At 32.4% G+C, this 23,690-nt stretch overlaps 1 protein-coding gene across 1 annotated transcript; it reads left to right on the plus strand.

The window, feature by feature from the left end:
* The first annotated feature begins 3,083 nt into the window (after positions 1–3,083).
* On the plus strand, positions 3,084–12,165 carry LOC139527196 (uncharacterized). Its single transcript, XM_071322519.1, has 5 exons — positions 3,084–3,816; positions 5,841–5,978; positions 7,732–7,873; positions 10,329–10,526; positions 11,605–12,165. The coding sequence occupies exons 1-5, from the start codon at positions 3,140–3,142 to the stop codon at positions 11,785–11,787; spliced, it is 1,338 nt and encodes a 445-aa protein (XP_071178620.1). The 5' UTR covers positions 3,084–3,139; the 3' UTR covers positions 11,788–12,165.
* The last annotated feature ends 11,525 nt before the right edge of the window (positions 12,166–23,690 follow it).

A 23,690-nucleotide genomic window follows, 5' to 3' on the forward strand; every position in this document is an offset into this window, starting at 1 on the left:
CTTGAACGTCCTTGTGTAGTCTATCTGGTTTTGGTAAATTTTTCATACACCATTCAACAATGTCGAGTAGTTTAAGAAATGTATTCCAAGCATGTTCACTTATGTCTACAGTGTAACTGCTTGTCCAATCGGATTGTTCAATTTTTTTCATTTCTTCTTGCCAGTTTGTGCGAACTGCTTTGTGGTCGATGTGAGATAAGGCTTCTTCAAAATGCATCTCCAAATGTTCCAACTCGTTCCACATTAAACATGTATGTTGTATCTGACTGGGATGGTCTACAGCACAACCATAACAATATTTTATTGACAGTTCGACAATGTCTTCTCTCAGTTTAGAAGCAAACTTGACGTTATAAATACTAAACATGAAGCAAATGCTGTTTTCACATACATCCATTCTGAAGTTAAATGTGTCTAAGTGGGAAAAGAAGTGATCATACTCTTTTATATTGAAGAAGTAAACATTCCAAAGAAATTCATACCAAAACTATTTGAGGTATGTTGATCATATGATTGATATTTGATAAAATTCCATAGAAAAAAAATATTAGCAATGTCTACGTCGAAAAATAATTGAAGAATGGTACTTTATTAGTCACCATTTTTGCAAATCAGCAATTTGGTTCCCATTTTTGGTGTTCTGTTTCTACACAATCGGATGCTTCCCACTGTTTTATGGTTATGTTGCAATAGAAACAAGTCACTCGATCTCCAATCCCGGTATAAAAGAATCCGTTTTGAATCAAGTGTTGTGGTTTCTGCACAATCTGTCTTGGCCAATTCTCAAATGTTTGTTCCCTATCGATGTAATACATTTTCGTTGGGTGTACAGGATTAAATGAAAACATTTTTGAGCATAACGAGTCTGTTTCTATGTCCATTTTTGTAAAAAGGATTGTCTTACTAGTATAAAGTTTATGTCGTTTGCTTTGGCGAAATTTTCTATGATTTGGAAATATGCTGTCCAATCTCCTTCTTCCAATCCACAACCGATGTGATCAGGTAGTCCAACAGTTTCAACGTTTAATTCTTTAAGTTGTTCTAAGCACTGTTTGAACCAAATGATTCGGTTTCCCCGAGTATCTTTATAGGGTGGAATATTTCTAAAATTCTGATCTGTAGTACCGAAATCCCACTGACTTAAAAAACAAGCAACATCTGGGTGTAACTGATGTGGGGATCGAAAAAGTTTTACAGTACCAGGTTCTCCTCTGTCTTCTAGAACGGCTAAATTTTTATGACCTTCAGCGCGTCGTTTTGAATATATATCTGCCCAGGGATATTTTATTGCAATTGTCTTTGATAACCCATGTGGCTTTACACATAGGCAGTTTACTTGATGTACAATAATATCGACATCTCCGATTGTTAGCAAATCACCAAAAACAAATTTCAGACTCATTTTTAAAAAGGATTATTGATTGCTAAAATATTAGTGTTTGAATTTTCTATAATATCACATTCCATTAAAAAATGTTCTATTTATTTCTACATTCCTTACATTCAAAGCTAGCTACATTCCTCATGACCACAGTATATTGCTACATTCCTCGTGAGCACATTCCACGTGACCACATTCCTTACATTTTTGCTAATCCTTGCTAATCCTTGCTAATTCTGTGCTGGTATGCCTATTACACTACTACTACTATTTGTATGTGTCTGTGCGAGTTTTTAGACTATTTCTCTATCTTTTTAGCACTGATGGGTTTATTTTACAAATACGTATTTATTTAATTCTTTAAAAATTATAAGACCATTGTACCTCGGATTCTAATCGGTTTCTAATCTATAAAGGTGTTTTAGATTTGCGTGAAATTTTTTGTCCATAAGAAATTAGCCCTCGGCCCATCCCCCCTTTTCCCCTATGTCTATAAAGGGTTTATTCCTTATGTTTGTGTGTTTTTCTAATCTGAGTGTTATTTTGATTTAGCAGACCATTTTGGAATGAACATTTCCCGGCATCATTTTAACTGCCTAAACAGTTCGTAAATAGTGTGTATTTGTATAAAAGACGCCACTGTGCAGAAACGTCAAAATGACGCCCTTGGACATAATGGCTAGACATAGGGAATGCTTTCTGAAAAAAATTGTAAGGTCATCATAATTGTGAAAACACCCGACTCATTTAGCCATTTGTATGAACTTATAGTTTGTATCTTATAAATATGTTAGTTTTGTATTATAAATGCACATTTAGTATTTATACAACAGGTTTCACCTCAGGAATGGACAAAAATTACGTTTGGACATAGTGGCTAGACATTCGATTTTTTAAAATTCTGCCTCAAGAAAAGTTTTTTTTTACATTTGAAACTTTGGAAATGTTATCTTTTTCAGAACTTTCTATTGAGTATAGTTTTAATATGATTTTATTACTTTATAGGGATAATAATAATACTGAAATGTTGATAAGCTTTCCTCATAACACATTAAGACAGGTTCCTCTGCTGAATATTTCGTTGAAGGCTTGCTTCAAATTTCAGCCAATACCAAAAAAAACAAAAAAAACGGGTATGATGTTATAATATAAATCTAGTAGGAAGCTGGTATACTAAATTTAGCAGATTTTATGTGCAACGGAACATAGAAAAATGCAGTTTATTTAATTTGAAATGTTACGCCGGACATGCAATTTTTAACGTAAAAGTAAGATTTGTGTGCCGCGGTTCAATAAAATAAATGTATGGTGCAAACATTTATAGAACTAGCTTAAAATAAGAAAAACATGTCCGGGCCTTTCTGTAGATATATGGATGTTGGTGATTTTATTTTGTATAGGCAAATGGTTGATGTTCTTAAATCATATAATTACGTAATTTTAATCCGAAAGCATTACCGTGCGTAACGTCTAAACATTCATAAATCATGTGATTCACACATTTGTCAAATGAAAAATGTATGATTAAAATATATTATCCATCTGTTTCTTAGGTTTATTAATATCTGATTCTAGGTATTTTCCTCACTTTTTGAAAATTAATAGATCTTAAAACCATGGTCCGAAACGACTTTACAAAATACGGCCGAACTGCCAGTGTGACCGAAACGACGGTGTGCCGAAACGGGCGGCATCGCCACTAACACAATCACATACGTTTCGGTCCCTTAGCTTTTATTTTCCTATACATAAACAAAAATGTCTCAAAACAATGACGATCCATCTTCTAGCTCATCTGTCTGTTCGAAAATGACGCAAAAGTCTGCTCTTGGTAAAAGGAAGCGTCCTGTGTCAAATGACGATTTTGAAGAACTGTCCTCAACATCAAACAGTAACACCAGTGTCATAGGTGATGGGGATATTCCATCAAAAACAAACGAATGGAATGCAGAACTGATCTCTAATCGTTTGCACATACATGTAACTTATAGGGAATATTTAGATCTGTATTCACACTTCATGAAAGAATATTTAAAGATAAAACAGGATTCTAAGTTCTGTAATTGTATTTTGGAACAATTTCCGAACCTTATCAAAGATCCTGATCCACCAGTGGCACCAACGTTCATTGTTGACATCACTGGTCAAGATGAAATAAACACAAGCAACATTGCTAATCAACAAAAGCAAATAATTGAAAAGCAACTAGCAAAATTTGACGATTCTTTCAAATTAAGAATTGAATGCTTTGAGTACGTTCTTAATTGTTGGGATGACTTGGATTGTGAATATATCAATCAGATTAATATTGGCCATGCCTTGAAAAAGGTTCAAGAACTTGATTGTCAATTTGAGAATTCATCATTATATTTATGTGAATGGTTTAATCGAAAAAGTAAAGAGAAGAAAGTTATTGTGCTGGAAATGTGTCGTTGGTAAGTGTATGCACATGATCATATATATTTGAATCGACAAAACCTTTTTGAAACGGTGTCATATATCCAAACTTTAAATCTTCAATGGGTTCTGTCATCATGATCATTTCTGCATGTCAATATCTACTATGTAATCGAAAATATAAATATTATTGACCATGGTGACAGTTTGTGTGTCTTAAAGATTGTTAATAAAATAAATATAAAGTGCTTGCCTTAATTTTCTTTTGTAACACTTGCAAATTCAAGTGTATACATTTTTTTTTGTATAAGTTGAGTCTTCTTCCCTATATATGACATTGTTTGACCTGGGCCGTAACTAGGGTTCGAATTTAGGAGAGGCAGGGGTTTGGGGATCGACGATTGAGGCCCAAGAGAGGGGGGTTGCGGGGCACAGACCCCCCCCCCCCCCGCCGATTTTTTCTTCTCGTTAAAATGGCTAAAAATAACCTGTATTCCTTCAATTTCTTTACTTTTAGAAACATCAGTATTGCTTGAACCTGGAAGCAATCTTTATGCAAAAACAAGCTGTCTGAGCCTGAGATTGCTGTTCGGGGTAAGCCAAGGCTTCGTCTTGATGGAAGTCCTTTGACCTATAATTATTAACGTTAAATAAATTGTGACAACCAATTTTGTTCTCACAATAAAATGTCTAAAAATAACCCGTTCCCTTCGATTTCCTTACTTTAAGAAACACATCAGTATTGCTGGATCCTGGAAGCAATTTTTATGCAAACAATTATTATCTGTATTTAAAGATAATTTTTTTAAATATAAAACTGGTAAGTTTTAAAAAAACATATAAAGCAAGATCATAGAACGCAAGATATTTTTTTTTTATCGAGGACCTTGAATTTTAATATCGTTGTAAGCTGAACAGACATGTATATAACTACAACCAGGGACTTTCTATTCTAAGTATATACTTAGTATAGAAAGTCCCTGCTACAATGAATGGGAGTGTTTAACAACTAAGGCATTGACCACGATGTTCTCGTACGATCGGTTGACGTTAAAAAAACGATTCAACAGCTGATTCAGCCGGTAACGAATTTCCGATATCATTAAAGATTCACAATACGAAGGGAACTTCCTCTGCTTAATTGGGCCCCTAAATGAATGTGAATAGTCAGTAAGTTTTATTCAAAATTGTCGAAAGCAAAGTTTCATATGTGTTCTCGTACGAATATATACTGAATAACAGACAGACAGCCACACGAAAAATAAATAAAACTATACTGAAACGGTTAACTTTCGATCAAAATTAATCTGAAAAATGACAGATATATCACGTATCTAGATAACACTGTTAAAACTGTAAACTTGTGTCAAGTATATAATATAAATTCAAGTTCTTCCTGTACATATTTCATTTTATTACTTCAAAAAAAATATTCATAGGTAGGTAACGGCCCTGTTGACAAATCACATAAAGTACTGTACAGTATGTAACTTACAATTCCTATTTGTATAGATAGATCTGATAATCATGTTTATATTCGGTGTTTTACGTTTCCGCAAATTGGCATTACTTTTCCGGAAAAAAAAGTTTGCGTTTCCGCAAATAAATATCTTACTTTTCCGAAAAAAAAGTAACTATTCCGGAAAAAAAATCAATTATTACTTTTCCGCAAATAATTAATTAACCTGTTGTCCGAAAGCAAAGCCATAATAAAAAATAAATATTTATCAAGTTAAGGGTCATCATAACATGCAAGGAAGATTCATCATTAAAATATATATGAAAAGGTATGTTCGAATCAGATATATCTTCAATAAGTTCATAAGTCAGTTCTGGCAGAGTATTTGTAGCCAACACGTCGTACAAAGTCCACAATAGTACATTCACCGTTTACAAGTTCACATGTAAGCATCCATGTCAGTTACATGTAATACCTATGCAGGATATTTTGTGCTGTGTTGAAGATCCATTGGTGGTCTTTGGCTATTTTTTGCTCTTTCATTGTGTTTCCATTTATATAATTATCTCTAAACTATGAACCTGATGATTGTCTTTCTTTCAGCATTTTTTATGGACTGAAATTATTTTATGACCAGTTGCTCTTTATGATGAACCACAGCCATAATGGTGATCCAGTGACAGAAAAGATGTTTCTAGATTTATTCACAGCTTTTGTTAGAATTTTTCATTTAAAGATTTAGTAAGTATTTGCTTTTCATGTACATGTTTTAAAAGTGTTAATAAAATATTGTATGGAAATAATGCATCATGATGCATTGTCGTGAATGTATGGACCTTTTTTTATCACAAATATTTAAACAAACCACCCCAAAAAATGTAATATCAATGCAGTATATATACTTTGGATTTGTTTATTTTGGTATAGACATTTGATACATACTGAAAAAAGTAAAAACACAAAAATACTGAACTCCGAGGAAAATTCAAAAAGGAAAATCAAAAATCAAAAGGCAAAATCAAAAGTCCAAACACATCAAACGAATGGATAACAACTGTCATATTCCTGACTTGGTACAGGCATTCTCTAATGTAGAAAATGGTGGATTGAACCTGGTTTTATAGCTAGCTAAACCTCTCACTTGTATGACAGTCGTATCAAATTCCATTACATTGTCAACGATGCATGAACAAAACAAACATACTCAAAGAGTAAAAAATGTCAAAAATAGGGGTACAGCAGTCAATATTGTGTTATCATCTTAATATCACTATAAAAACAACAAATGTAATGAAGAGGCACAAAAAGGCATACATCAAATTTAACATACTCATTTTGTTTTTCTTATACGACTTAATTTATCTATGAAAAGTCTACCCATAAAGGATAGAAGGTTTTCAGTACTGGTGTAAAATTGCACGTTTGAAATTCGCACAGGTAGACATAAAAATAATTTTGTCGTTCAAAGTATGACGGCATACATAAATGCAGAGTCACGTTAAGTAGATATAACAGAAAACAGATTTAACAGTAAAAGTAATTATAATAATTAATAAAATAATTGTGTGGTTCAAAGTATGACGGGATGTATGAAGGATATGGTGCAGGCAGTTAATAGTCTATATAGATTAGACCATTGGTTTTTAGGTTTGAATGGTTTTACATTAGTAATTTTTGGGGCCCTTTATAGCTTGCTGTTCTGTTTTAGCCTCAGTGTTGAATACCGTACCTTGACCTGTAATGGTTTACTTTTATAAATTGTGACTTGGATAGAGAGTTGTCTCATTGGCACTCATACCACATCTTCCTATATCTATATGTTCCCTGTTTCCATTCTCAATTCTATGTTAAAGTGTTTTGCATAAAATTTGTGTTGTTAAGCTGCATGTATAGCTGAAAATAAAAAAAGACTGCAGTGTTCTCATGAGGATTTTGAAAGAGCAGTGCAAGGACTTGTCATTTTTGTCCGTGGCAAGTCCAATAGTGAGAAAATAAAATTTCATGGCTATATAAATACTCATTTTACATGTACATGTAAATACCAGATGCGCATTTTGTCTATAAAAGACCCATCATCGATCGATGCTTGAATCCAAAATGGTTAAAAGGGCTAAATTAAGTAAGTCTAAAATAAAATAATGTATTATTTCAGTCGCCATGACAAAGTAGAGCAATGGAATTAAAACAACTTTTGTTATAAATGATGTTTTTTTTCCCATATATATATATGTACATGTATATAAATGTGTGCAGTTGATGTGTCACATTTGATAATCTTGATGCATATGTTTACTCATCAGTTTTGAAAATAATTGGTTAAAACAAATCTTTACGAGTACAGGGCTCATGAACTAGCCTCAGTGAGAACCCTAAACAGTATTTTATTCATTTTGACATATTCCTCAATTCCATTCGCAATGTTATTGGTTTATAGAATGACAATTTTACCTTGTTATTTTGTTGAAATTTAAAAGTCATTTTCCTTACTTTACAGTGATACTACAAAAACAGAACACTATTTTACAATAGGAGAGAGAGAGTTTATTTCAGAACCTGATGCAATAATATATAAGTTTACAGAGTCTGAGTCTTGTGATGCTGCTAGACTAGAATCATCTGTGTTTGTTGTTGCCAAGGTAAGTAGAAATTATTGCAATGATTTTGTTATTGCAAAAAATGCAACAGGGTTATAATTGCAATACATGCAGTTTTGAATTTACAGTATTCAAAGGAAATAGAATATCTAGTCACACACCAAATCACGTAAGTTATTTTGGAACAGTCAGGATTCTACTTTGTCAAAATTATCTCCCTATTACGCCAGTTCATTTTCACAATCGTAGAAATGGAAGCCATTGTAGGGATGACGCCCTGCCAATTTTGCTCTTGAAAACCAATAAATTTATCCACATACATGTAGCACCATTAAGATCCTTATATGTTGGTTGTATTTTAAAAGAAAAATGTATCAACTAGCTAATGAGCATCAGTTAATGATCTTGTTTGCATTGATTCAACTTAAACTATTGTCTGATTGGTTGTAAGTTGGAATTTTGAAAATTCTTAAACATTTAAAAAAATTCTAATTAAATTTTTTTTGGAAGGGCAGACTAAAAATTTTCAGTGGTTGAAGATTATAAAGCCTAGTTATCACACACAAACAAAAAATATTTTTTAGAAGATATGCATTTTCATCATCCAACTTAAAAGACTGTCTTCAAGTTCTTTTAGTAAAAAAAATAGCTATTCGAACACACCTACTCTGTTTTTGTGATTCATAAGATAGGTATTTCACTTGACCCATATATTTCATCTTTTCGTACTGTTATTTTTTTTTGTTATAAAGTCAACCTGTAGCTTTAATATATAAAATGATAGAATCTGAAGCGAGATGACATATTAAATACTCTTGCTTTGTACATTTTAAAGACAAAATATACACCTCAAACACGCCCTAACAAAGAAAGGTGCACTCAATTTTCTCTTTTCGATACAATTGTTACCCATTTTTGGGATTTTTTTCCTGAGTCACATAATGGAAAGGCAGACACGAAAATTACTGAACAAATAGATTGATATGTTCTCTGTCTGTGGTAATTAAAAAAAAAAATCTGAGACTATGTATTTTCTACATCCAACTTGATAGATACCCATGTCGTTGACTTGATAGCTAATTATTCTGCACTACTTTGTAATAGATAAATTGAAAACTTATGCAAATGGAGTTTTTGAAATAAAACACTTCGTAATTGAGAAGAAAATTGTCGTTTTATTTGTTTCTATTAACTTTTAAAATTTTGGTTACTGTAGCAAACATTACAGTAAGCAGTTATAGCCTTCTCTAAAAAAGAACTTCTATTCTTTTGTTCTATTTCAACTGGGTTTCTACCTAGGAAGCTACAGTGACCTTGAGAAATTACATTTCTTAATCAAAGTATAGTCCTAGGTCTATGGGAGACAACTCATGTGAGGTGTATGGTGAATGTATCCCTTAATCAATGTATAGTCCTAGGTCTATGGGAGACAACTCATGTGAGGTGTATGGTGAATGTATCAGACTGGAAACAGATTATCTTTTTTCGCCAATATTTTGTACTCTTGTGACAAGCAAGAAAATAAACAAAAATTGGTGTGAGGTTCTCTTTACAAGAAGTCTTCCTCCATTACTGGCCTGGGTAATATAGCCCATTACTGGCCTGGGTAAAATAGCCAACTGTGCTGAAATAATGATAATAACCATCAATTAATCATTCTAATGCAATTTGGATGTAACAATTTTTTTCATTGGCTAAAAGTTGCCGTCAAATCCACAGTTGACCAGACGTAACTAAGGAGGGACCCGCCATTTTGAATTGATGAATCAACAAATGTTCGATTACTTCTATATAATCGAAAAATAAAACAACACCTACCTCAAATTCGCCGTTTTATTGATATTTTATCCGAATTTGAAGCGTACGGGTAACGTGATAACCTCCAGTTTGTAAGTTTTCATTTGTATGACGTCACGTTTAGCAATGACTTCTTTGTGCCAAATTAATTCATGAAGTTTCGCGGATTTTTTTCTATTTATCTAATTTAGACTTTTTTTAAAGTTTTATCGTACTTTTTCTTTCTGTAATGCATTAGAATCGGAATAACAGTACTGTAGTTGAAGAGTTGCCACCGTCAATTTTAATTTGACGGTCGCAAACCTCCGTTTTACTGTCTCCGCTACGCGTCGCCAGTAAAACTGCATTTGCGACCGTCAAATCTACAATTGACGGTGGCAACTCTTCAACTACAGTACTGTTATTCCTTAAATCTAATACATGTATATACAACTATGGATTCATTTATTTACTTGGTTGTCCATTTTCATGGATATTTAATTTCCTGGTTTTGCCAAAGTGTGCATACAAGTCTAAGAAAAAGTTGTACTTCGTTTTATGCTTAAATTTGTTGTTCACATATACATTTACCCTTGATTTAAGTCCATGATTTTTTTTGATTTGTCTATTCAATGAATAATAATGAATCACCAGGTTTCAGGTCATGATGTTGATTTCACCTCATAATGTTTTAATGATTGACATCTTTTTTTCTGTCAAGGTAAAGCAATACTGTAAAGATAAAAAGAAAGACAGAACCAGTAATTTGAGACATGCGTCAGACGATTTGGCACAAGTTGCTGATCATATTGCTAGTAATGTTAAAGGTCAACACATTGGAGATATGTTGGCAGTGACACAGTCATCATCAGCTTTGGGAAACAATGGAGTGTTTGGGTTTATTGTTCAAGGAACAAAGGTAATGGGATCATCTATGAGGCCCTCATGCGGGTGTCCAAGTAATCACATAATCACAAATGTTTTGCCAGTATAATAATACAATCATTGATTTTTTTTAAAACAAAATAATCAAATAATCAAAAGTACAGTCCTAGATTATCCTCTAGTTATTGTCTCTATTTAATTGTTACATCTCAATTTTATGTTATTTTCATAGATGGTTTCAAACTAATTATATGTTATGTACTTATGTGTTAGATCATTTTTATGCCCCCACCGTAGCAAAGGGCGTTTAACCCTAGTCTGTCTGCATCCGTACATAGGTACCTCCCAAAGTTGGTTTTGTTCTATAACTTTAGTTTGGATCAACCAAATGACATGAAACTTATACACTATGCTTATTACTACAAAACACAGATTTTCAAGTTTGAATTTTGGTGACTTCACTTTATTAACCGTTCTGGAGTTTCTTTATAAATGGAAAAATTGCTGAATTTTTCGTTTCCTTTCTCTTACTTTAGTTTGCCTCAACTAAATGTTATGAATCCTTATCATAATATGTATTACCACAAAATACAGATCAAGTTATAATTTTGTTGGTGTCACGTTAACTGTTCTTGAGTTATGTCCCTTACACAACAGTTTTCGTTTCCTTTCTCTAACTTAAGTTTGCCTCAATCATTTGTTATGAAACTTTTTCACAATGCTAATTACCACAAAATACAGATCAAGTTTGAATTTTGGTGGGATCACCGACACCATTGTAGAGTTGTGCCCCTTTATAAATGGAAAAATTGCTGAATTTTTCGTTTCAGTTCTCTTACTTAATTTTGCCTCAAGCAAATGTTATAAAACTTATACCCAATACTTATTAATAATAAAATCCGCTCAGTAAGAAATTTACATAGCATAACTTTTATTATTCTTCATTTATGTCTATTTTTAGCTTTATTAGATATACAAGTGGGGGCATCATGGACACATTCCCTATTAATTTGCTTAAATAGCAGACTTGACTAAATATTAAAAATAAAAAAAATGAGTTGTCATGAATTAGTACAAATGAAATGCTTTCAATCTATGATTTATAATTTTAGGTCACGTTAACTTCATTGAAAGTTGGTGATGATTTCTTTGAAAGTAAAGGTTTTTCTGTAGCAGCTAACGGAATTAATGGAACAGTGAATTACAGTAAACAGTGTAACATTTTATTAAAACGCGGCAGACATGAACTTATTCCAGTGATGTTAAGCATGGCCACCCTCTTCAAAAACGATTAGAACGCGGCAGACATGAACTTATTCCAGTGATGTTAAGCATGGCCACACTCTTCAAAAATGATTAGAATGTACAATCAACACCCCACTACTGTAAGAGTTATAAAAGGAGTTTGGAGCATGGAAAGATCCTTGTAGAAGGGTGTGTTTTGCCTGCCTGTGTAACTACATGTTGTAGTTTTGTCTCACTGCTTTTTTCAAGGAATTTTGTGTGGAAACAATACACCCAGTACTATAAAAGATATATCCGGTAATAGGAGTTTGGAACATGAAAAGATTCTGTCTTTTAAAAGTGTGTGTTTTGCCTGCAGGTGTAGCTGATGTTGCCTCGATGCTTTTTTCCCCAAGAAATTATGTGTAGAAATAAGACTTAAAACTAAAGTAGCAGTTTGTCGTATTTCTTGTTTAGGAGTTTTTTACCCCCTTATGTACCTACACTATTTAATGATTCAACTACATAGTATTGCTTACTAAATTATAATCCTGGTACCTTTGATAACTATTTACACCACTGGGTCAATGCCAATGCTAATGGACGTTTCGTCCCCGAGGGTATCACCAGCCCAGTAGTCAACACTTCGGTTTTGACATGAATATCAATAATGTGGTCATTTGTATGAATTTCCTGTCTACAAAACTTTTGAGTTTTTCGAAAAACTAAGGATTTTCTTATCCCAGGCATAGATTACCTTAGCCCTATTTGGCACAACTTTTTGGAATTTTGGATCCTCAATGCTCTTCAACTTTGTACTTGTTTGGCTTTATAAATATTTTGATATGAGCATCACTGATGAGTCTTATATAGACGAAACGCGCGTCTGGCATACTAGATTATAATCCTGGTACCTTTGATAACTATTTACTATAGATATGGAAGTATGTACAAAACATGTAAAATTGAATGAAATTTTTTGGAAGACCTTTAAAATCTCAAACATTTTACTATTGAACTGGTTGAGTAACAAAGAAGTGATATATCACTTTATTTCAAACAATAAAGTGATAGATAAATATAAAACAGACTTCATTGGAATATTTACTTATCATGTTCATTATACTTAAATTCTATGATTGAAGGAACGGTTGTAGATAAGGGCAACAGTAGTATACCGAGAAATTCATCAATTGATTGAGAAAAAAACAAACCCAGGTTAGGCAGCAACCATTAGATTTTCTGGGGGGGGGGGCTATGGTTTTTTTTGGAAAAAAAAGTTTGTTTCCAGTATTTGGAGAAAAAAATAATTTGTTTTTGATTCTGAGAAAAAAAAATTGTTTGTTTCACCCTCAGCTGCCACTATATGTAATGCTAAAATTGAAAGAAAAAAGTTGTTTTCGACTTGTCGCGTAAAAAATAGATTGTTTTTCGCCGCAGGCGGAAAACAAAATTTGTCCAGAAAAAAAAACCATAGCCCCCCCCCAGAAAATCAAATGGTTGCTGCCTTACAAACTAAAACTGAGAGAAACACATCAAATATAAGAGCAGAACTACAACAACAGAAACACAACATTAAAATGAAACACGCTCAGAAACGAACTATAATATAACAAGGACCATTTTTCCTGATTTGGTACAAGACAGCATTTTAAGAAATTCTTTTGAAATTTTTATGCCCTGCCACAGAGGAGGGGGCATTTAGTTTACCTTTATGTGTCTGTCGGTCTGTATATGCGTTTCTGCTTTCTAACAGTAGTTTGCCTCAACCAAATGTTATGAAACTTATACACAATGCTTATAACCACAAAATACAGATCAAGTACGAATTTGCGAATGCCTCTCTTACTTTTTTTGAGTTATGCCTTTTCATAATGTAATATGCAAACCGGGGCATTGTCAGTGTCCTATGTACACATTCTCCATTATTTATGTAATAGTTATGCATGTCATAGCTAAGACAAATAAAATATGGTGAATAAATTAATATTTGGCTTCAAAATGCTGATGAAAAGTTTTTCATATACAGGGAATAATGAATTAATTGAAAACACTTTAAGATAACAAACAATTGGTAATCATGTTAATTAAAATGCTTCTTGTCACCCACATAATACACTGCAGGCTCACATTGTGGCCATGAGTCTCCAGTACAGCCCAGTAATACTATATGGTCTGATTAATGTCCACCATCTGCTATTTCTACTATCAATCTTCTGATACTAATACCATCAAGTGTCTGTTATTTCTACCATCAACCTAAGCAAAATTTGTTGCTAAAATGAAGGTATATTAAAATAATTAAGAAATCAATTTGTCTATGCAGATTGTCTTAAGCTGATATTTGAATTGAATACCTGCCAAAATCCTCCTATTACACTGCTGATGAGTAACTTTTAAAGCTGTAAAAGGTATTAAAGTAAATGTTATGCAGAAGAAAATAGTTCAAACTTCTTTCTCTTGTTTTTTTTCATATAATTGTAATTTTAAAATTCTGTGTTTTTGTTAGTTTACATTCAAAATAAAGTACACATTTGTAAAATGTTACATGTTTATGGAATGTAGTCATTTATTAAATGCAATCATTGTTTTTTGTATTATTATCCTCATGGGTAGTGTATAGTTTTGAACATCTATGCAACAAAGAATCCTCTGTCCAACTCAGTTAAGAATGACATGAAGACATCCAGATGTTTACAGTGCACATCAAACCAAAAATGCATTTAACTTTTAATCACACTTTAATCGCTAGTTTTGAATGATTATTTGGTCTTTTACACCACGGTCAGCACTACTGGCTATTCTATGGTGGTCAGGTTTTAATGGTGGAAAATGTTGACGTGCTAGGAGAAAACGTCCAACCATTGGTAGTGAAATCTTTAAGTTTGTGTGTCCTTGTTCTGATCTGAGATTTTAAGGTTCACACAGTGATTTCACTTAGTGTAAGAATGCATCTAGGCGAGCATAGCATTATCCTACAATAATAAGTCACTGATTACCTTTTTAGCCCACCTGGCCCAAATCATCATTGGGTTATCTCGTTTAAAAAATGTGTCCTGTGACCAGGTCAACCCACTAAGATGGCCGACATGGCTAAAAATAGAACATAGGGATAAAAGCATTTAGGCAGCAACCATTTGATTTTCTGGGGGGGGGCTATGGTTTTGTTTTTCTGGACAAATTTTTTTTTTCGCCTGCGGCGAAAAACAATCTATTTTTTTCACGACAAGTCGAAAGCAATTTTTTTCTTTCAATTTTAGCATTACATTTAGTGGCAGCTGAGGGTGAAACAAACAATTTTTTTTTCTCAGAATCAAAAACAAATTATTTTTTTCTCCAAAAACTGGAAACAAACTTTTTTTTCCAAAAAAAACCATAGCCCCCCCAGAAAATCAAATGGTTGCTGCCTTAGAGCAAATCTGACAAGTGGTAAATTGTTTATTAGATCAAGATCTATCTACCCTGAAATTTTTAGATGAATCAGACAACCCGTTGTTAGGTTGCTGCCCCTCAATCGGTAATTTTTAGAAAATTTTGTCGTTTTTGGTTATTATCTTGAATATTATTATAGATAGAGATAAACTGTAAACAGCAATAAGGTCCAGCAAAGTGCGATCTACAAATAAGCAACATGACCGAAATGGTCAGATGACCTCTTAAGGATTTATTGACCTTTATAGTCAATTTTCAACAATTTTATAAATTTTTACTAAATATATTCCACTGTTACTACTTGGCCAAGTTTATTATAGATAGCAACAAGAATGTTCAGTAAAATAAGATCTACAAACACATCACCATCATTAAAACACAATTTTGTCATTAATCTTATCTGTGTCCTTTGTTTAATATGTACATAGACCAAGGTGAGCGACACAGGCTCTTTAGAGCCTCTAGTTTGCTTTCCTGATCACATGTTCAGCTTCATTGATCACTGGGTTTGCTTCATTGATCACATGTTTAGCTTCACTGATTAATGGGTCTACATTCTCAATGATACTGATTACCTGTCATGTTTTTATGTCAGGTTCTATGTAAAATACACGCATATAACCTGGTTAAAAGATACATATATCGAAATATATACGCTTTCCAAGATTCATTTTAGTTTCATTGACCTATAATCACACTTCATATCTTTATATCGAAACTTGAAAATAAGGAAAATCTTTTATGATTGCAAACTATATATCAGACTAAACCAAATTGAAAACTAAGCTAAAGAATTTCACTATTGGATGTATATTAATAGGTAAAATTCATACCATATGTTAAGATATAAGACGCCACTCGATGACACTGAACTAATTTATAAGTGATTACAAACGTCCTTTTAAAACAGTTCAGACAGACATACATATGACGACCATTGAGTACAGACTCCTGGCTTAAGTCAGTCACAGTCATATGAGTAAGCAAATCCCCCAATCTGGAACAACATTCCCAAGAGTACAATCTGTATTTTTTTTTTGAAAGGACTTGCATAATCAGATCGGTATTCAGCACAAAAACAACTTACCCAGGTTCTTGCAGTTACTGAAAGTTTTTCAAAACCCAATTTCAACTATATGTATTAATATACAATGTTCTCGAAAAATGATCAATATTATCCCACCTGATTAATTGTACAGACGCCATAAGCAATCTAGGAAAAATATCGCCTTTGCACGCGAAAAAGTAAAACTTCAACAATACTGAACTGAAAATTCAAAACGGAAAGTCCCTTATCATTTGTGAAAATCAAAAGCTTAAGGTGGTACCCAACACTTTCACTAAAATTAATTCGGCTCGTTTAATTTTCATTAAATTTAATCAAAGTACTTTGACCCTTTAACAAAAATATAAAAATTTCAAAAATTTTGAACCAACCGTTTTGTCAGAAAAATAACACTGGTTATATAGCAGTTTAAACACCAATTTTGATCATTGAGAAGCTTAATATTCCTTTTACAACACAACGTAACTAAAACGTTTAGATGACTTTACAGAGTTATCTCCCTGTAGTGTTAGGTACCACCTTAAACATATCAAATAAATGGATAACAATGCAAAAAATATGATGGATCAAAACTGGTTTTATTTCCAGCTACACCTATTACCTGTATGTAATTATATGTATACTCAGGATGTAGAACCTTGAGTGTTGACAATTTTCCTCGTTCGTATCGTTTTGACTGTTAAATATGTCGGGTTCGACAATCAGAGACGAACATTAAAATGTCGGAATGCTCATCTTGTGCAATAAAAAGGATATCATTAATTCTATAACAACAACTAGGCCAAAATTACTGATGGTGAACTGTTGATATCAAGTGTGTTACGGCCAGAAATCGCCTTTAAATTGTAGCCAACAAAAGACACAAATCAATAGTAAAATTTAACAATATTTATTATACAAAAGTTTGCAAGAAGTATTACACAAATATTACTGTCAACTTAACTGTCAAAATATGAGTCCAATCTTTTATCTTTATCTGTATTCGGAAATCTTCTAGGAATCCAATCTGAATATTATGTTCACTACTAAGATCACAATCCAGTACGATGTTGTTTGTAGAATAAAAGTGTCAATCCAAATGCTATGAATATTAATGTCTATCGATGTCTAAGTCTAAGTCCAAGAGTGTGTTTAACTTTAGTGTCTGTATATACATATATGTCATGGAAGATTCCAGAACAGTCTATAATGGAACATCCTAGAAAGTTACAACAGAAGTTTCTAGTAAAATGTAAAAGTTTATGTAACGCATCTTTTATTAGGATCATTCTGGAAAGTTCCAATCATTCTGTAATTGTTCCAGTGATTTCCAAACTGCACAGTTCTAAGATTATTCTGTAAACACTATCAGGCCATACAACACAAATTAGGCCAACATAAATAAATACAATAATTACAATATCATAACAAGTGTAATTACAGGTTCGTAAGATAGACATGCTGTTTTAAAAATTTCGAAATAATTTCAAATTAAGGTATTATCTCCCGCATGCAAAGGGCTGGTTACCTTATGACTTTCTGTTTTGGTTCTTTGTTCAAGATTTTCCAGCACTTAAACGTTTGTGGTACTTTTTGTACTTTCAAAATCTTTTGGTTACCATGATCACTGAAGAGGCACTACATGTAGTAATGCTCATCTGATGCAGTAATACATATTGGGTGGTGATATCCTAATGGAGGAAAGATCCTTCAGCAGAATTTTCATTTAACCAAAAGGAGTATTCCTAAAGAACTTATTGGTCAATCTTTTTACAACAAATTGAATAATTGCTGGGCTAAAACATGCATAGTAAACCTAATGAAATAAAGAAATTATAATTTTGATGTCTTTCATCTTTAACTTTAAACATTTGTTTTATGGGATAAACTATACCTTTCAGCAGCGGATCCATTTTGTTTAAACGGACATATTCATTGACAATTAAATAAACTGGCAAGCGGAGAGAGGCGAAGAATTTTTGGACGATTTCATATATGAAACTTTGAAAAACAAAAGAGTTTTTTTGTGACGATAAAACCCCATCCATTCAACACTGCTATTATACTTTTCAGGTATCATATAGTACAGTTTAATCATTATTTGACATGAAACAAACCTTGTAATAAATAGAAATCAAACAAATGTTTTAAAAGTATTAATATAAATCAAATTACTTCATCATTGAAATTGTTTTGTCAACAGAAAAATCTTAACAGGAAATAATTTTCGAATTAGTTGCTGTAAGCTTGTATTTAACACAATAACGTTTATCCGATGTTAGCGTTTGCAAACTAAAATCATAGATTTAAGTTGTCGATTTCTATGAGTCATTATCAAGATTATAATTTAGTCATTTTTATTGATAATGATTATACACTTTTCACATTTTTTACATAATTGACTATCTTTATCGACTCTCAACGAACATTTTATGAACATAGGTGTTTCTGGCCCTGTCAAATGATTAAGTTTAAATGTTTGTACTAATCCTAAAGTAAAGCAATTTTTATGACTCCACGTATCATTGCATATGAGGTATATGAAAGTTCGGAAAAAAAATTGCTCCTTGAAAGACGATACTTACTCACTGGGTTCGACTGTAGTGTAAAAATAATAATTTAGAAAGATAAACAACCCCCCTTAATGACCAGGTTGGCTACTACATTAAATCTTTGCCACACCCATATTTATTAAGTACCAGTTCGGTACTCTGCTGTTTGTTCAAGAGTCACCACCGAATCTGACTCATATTTATAATTTTGTTTGTTACAGGGAACACGGTAGTTACATGTATACAGAGAAGCTGGATATAATAACCCTCTCATAATATAAAGTTCCTTTCTGGTTTATTTTCTGAAATCTAATTATAATGTTCAATGATCATCTATCGATGTTGTGTTTTGTTGACGGTTGTTAATTGTAGTTTATATTATGAGCTGTGTCCTTATTTTTATCATGTTTTCAGTGCTTCTTGTATAAAGCAAAACATTTTCAAAGACAAAAAGAAAAGGCATTTTCCAGGATTCTTAATTTCACTTTCAGATGTATAAATATGCCTGCATCGCATATATCAAAAGAAACTTGAGATTAAGGATACTACCGAACCTTAATGGTTTCGCATCTTGATCGATCTTGACATTGCTTAAAGATTTTAAACTAAAATGTTTGTCAAAAGGGATTATTTAAACACTCTTATTGTCAACTTTCAATTTCCCAGCAGTTACATACCTTCTTCCCCATTGGATGGTGTTTATAGATATTTCAATGTTTATACTTAAGTCTCTTGCAACTTTGTAGGACTTCATTAACATGGTTGCTTTTTTTGTACAAACTTGATACAACAGAGTTATGTGGATATTAGTACTACATGAATTTACGATCACATCACAAATTGGTTGACTGATAAAATATTTTTGCTGTCTTGATTTTTAGAAGTCCGCTAATCTGTAATTCTATCCGTTGAGTCCAATTCCCGATTGTGGCATTTTGACTGACTGTTCATTCTAATGGTTGCTGATTCCTGGTATCGAGGCTTTGATGGTTCAGTTTGCTTTTTACTCAATTATTGTTTGTGACCTCGATTATTGCTTGTGACCTTGATTATTGATTGTGACCTTGCTTATTACCTGTGACCTTGAATTGTATTTTCCTTATGAGATTTATACATCGGTAACCCATTTTGCCAAATTTTGCTTATTGTGTCAAGATCTTAAAATTAATTGCAACGCGATAAGTTCTTCTTCAAGTCAAGATAATGTTGACTATAATTTTTTTTGCCCTAAAAGTGCAAATACATGTCGAAGTACGCACTTAACAATTCAATGTGAAGAAAAAGTAAGTATGGTTCAACATTGATACTAAATTATCATTAAATATAAATAACGGTTTATTAAACAACAGTTAACAAATTGAAAACAACACGTTTAATAAGTCTATGCGTCCGAAGCGCTTTTCTGGATTTACCTTCACCAGGAACGCTCAAAGCCAAACATTTGAAATCTGAAGATGTAAAAGTACCGAAACCGTTGAAGAGCTATATGAAAAAAAATAACTAGAATACATAGCCAAATTCATCTAAAGTCAACTTTGCCTGAGGGAGTTGAAACCTTAGTTTCTAAATAATTACGTATATATACAATTTTAGAAAAGTTTGTTAAATCATGTCAGTACAGAAATACTGATCACAACTTGTCAGTGGTATAGAGGCACCTCTTTTCTCTGTAAACATGTAACATACGTTGTAATTTCCTTTATTTAAATATAATTGAATTATACATACAAATGAAAAGTAAATAATTTCTTTCGGAAATCTGCATATGAATTAATTGATATCATGAATATAGCAATCTGTTTCACTGTTTTCAGTTACAAACCTATTTTTTCACTCAATTAATTCAATTTCTACATTATTTCAAATTGCAGGCATTTGACTCTAGAAGGTTGTTGCTCTCAATGGTGACGATTGTTGGTATTGATCCTTTGTTCCGTTGAATATTCATAGAAACAGGGGCATTGGTACGCATTACGAAGTTTCTTTTCTATGCATCAAAATTTGGTTGTTCTGGTTTTTTTTTAGTGTTAAACCGGAGAAAACGTATCATGCAATTCATAAATTATTGTAATTCAAAACACAGAAGACCAAGTCAAATGACTCAATTAGAAAACTGAAAGAAGAAATTCCGACTACAGTTATATAAAAATCCAGAAAATTGATTAAGCACAAGCCAGATAAATCCAAACAAATCCTGGCAAATGTATGATACCGATAAACCACTTTTTTTAAAATACTTCCGACGTTTACAAAATGGAGCTTTGCACAAATCAAATATAACGGTTATGATGATCCTTTCCTTTATTCATATATTTCAGTTTTACACGGGAATCTCTCGATTTTCTTTTCCTATTATTAATTTCCCATTCTGTAAATGGTGATGTTTCCACCTTATTTGCAATATACCAAATTCACCTGCATATGCGATATACATTTCTGTACAGAAAGTTGATGAACCAGGATTATGTCAAAGATCGTCTCGTCTTTTATCTAAAAAGTGCATCGGAAGATAAGAAGACCTTGTTGATAAATATGCCGTATCAACTTCACATATGATTACATGAGTGTCTTAAAATATAGATTCTAGGTACTGAGTTTGTTTATCATCATACTTATTTTCTAAATTCTCTTCGTTCAAACGAACATAAATTATTTATATACTAGACTATATAATTTCTATATACCTCGGCCCAATCTGTTTCTTATCTAATTCATAATATAAAAAACTAAAACACTAGTTTTAGAACTTGTCAGGCACGATGACCATTTTTTTTTATATAATATCAAATAAAGCAATACATTTTTATCAAATGATAACAAATTACAAAGGTTTGTCATTGTGTAAATACAGTCCACATCACAGAATAAGTCCTCTGTTTAAATAAACTAAAAAAGGTTGCCTCAACAATCTACAAAAAAAAACAACAAAAAATGTTACAAAAAGTATTTAATACTGTTTTCGAATATATATGTGCTAAAGTATAGCTAACAAAAACTAAGTGTGTACATGCGAATGATCAATGCCCTTATCGATAATTTCAAACCGAGTCCACCGTACTTAAATACACTCGGGTTCATAAAACCTGTAACAATTCTATTGTTATATTAATAGAATTATCATACGATAAAATTCTTCCGCCACGTACATAAATATATTTACGTGTTGAAGTCTTCATTTATTTGTGTTTACAAATTAGCAACCTTTACTGTTTAGTCCATTTTGGAAATATCCTTTAGGTGTGGCGTTGCTTGGCACTTTTACATCCCGCCATTGTGTTATTGTTCTATAGTCATTTTGTGTTCTTTCAGTTTTGCTTATGTAATATGTCTTTATAAGACTTTGTTATTGTTTGTTTGTTTCTAAAGTGGTAAAGATAGTAACACTATGCTGACTGTTGTACCTCTATTTTTGACATTTTTACCTAATATGTCTGTTTGTTTTGTCCACCCATTGTCGTCTATCAACTACAGGAGGGAAAAAAAGGAAACACTTAAGTGTAAAAAAAAAAACAACGCTAAAATATATAGAAACAAACTATTTGATAACAACTGCCACATTCCTGACATGGTACAGGAAATTTAAAGTTTGAGAAAAATGGTAGGTAGAACCTGATTTAATGGATAGTCAAACCTACGTGACAGAAATACAGCACAAACACACACAAGAAAATTCATCAGTGAGAAGCGTACAAATAAATATTGTAATAGTCGATACATTATGCAAACTGCATAACTTCAACACACATATTCCATCAATGACATACATCACAATATATCAGCGCTTGCGTAACAACATGTAATCTCGAACTTTCTACAATTATTTACACAGTCCTCGTCAAAACAATTTTCATGACAATGATGTTATGGAAAGAAAATTTTATAATTATTTGGTCTACAAACGCTAAGACATAACAGATTATCCAACCAAAACATAACAGAAACATGAATGTTGGATGTACAAATATGTCTATTATTTCGTCGGAAATACGTTTCCACACATTACTTAACATCATTAATAAATTGTTCTATAGATACTAAATATTTGGTTTCTATTTTTTGCTGTACCTGTTGAAATTTATTTCAAACGAGGAAGTTCATCCTATTTTTTTACGGAAAATTGATTTGTTTACAGAGCTCGGAAATTTAAATACGATACCGCTAACTTAACGATCCTTTGAACAAGGTTACCAAAATATGAAAGAAAACATGAAAATAAGAAAATGTAGTTCAATTGTGAATGTGACAATTATTCACCAGAAACCAAAATGACCATATATGTCACAACGGTAAATATTGTTTTTATTGGTATACATATTGTTTGTATTATTAGAAAATTAAAACAAAACTAATATTATTGTATTCATATGCACAGTCTGAAACTTGTCAATACCTATATCCTGGCTTTTGAAAGGTCATGTTCTCTCTGACTGATAAATCCGTCATCACACTTAATCCATTGAATGCTTTATGTGTACTAATTGAATTTTTAGTCTTATAAACATGATCATTTTATTAGTGTTATTGGGTTTGAAATAACTATCAGAACTGCGACTACTTTAAAATTTAAACTCAGTGTCTGTTTTGCTATGGGGATTATAAATACCCTTCCTGCCACGTCCTGTTATCTTGTTACTTACTGTTCTGCTTTTCATCGATCTGACGTGTTGAGTCGATGCCACTGCTGGTGGACGTTTCGTCCCCAAGGGTATCACCAGCCTAGTAGTCAGCACTTCGGGGTTGACATGAATATCAATTATATGGTCATTTTTATAAATTTCCTGTTTACAAAACTTTGAATTTTTGGAAAATCTAAGGATTTTCTTATCCCAGGAGTAGATTACCTTAGCCTTATTTGGCACAACTTTTTGGAATTTTCGGTCCTCAATGCTCTTCAACTTTGTACTTGTTTATGTGTACTTTGTATTTGTTACTTGGCTTTTTAAGT

This window comes from Mytilus edulis, chromosome 6, assembly GCF_963676685.1.
Source record: "Mytilus edulis chromosome 6, xbMytEdul2.2, whole genome shotgun sequence".
Classification (NCBI taxonomy): Eukaryota; Metazoa; Mollusca; class Bivalvia; order Mytilida; family Mytilidae; genus Mytilus; species Mytilus edulis.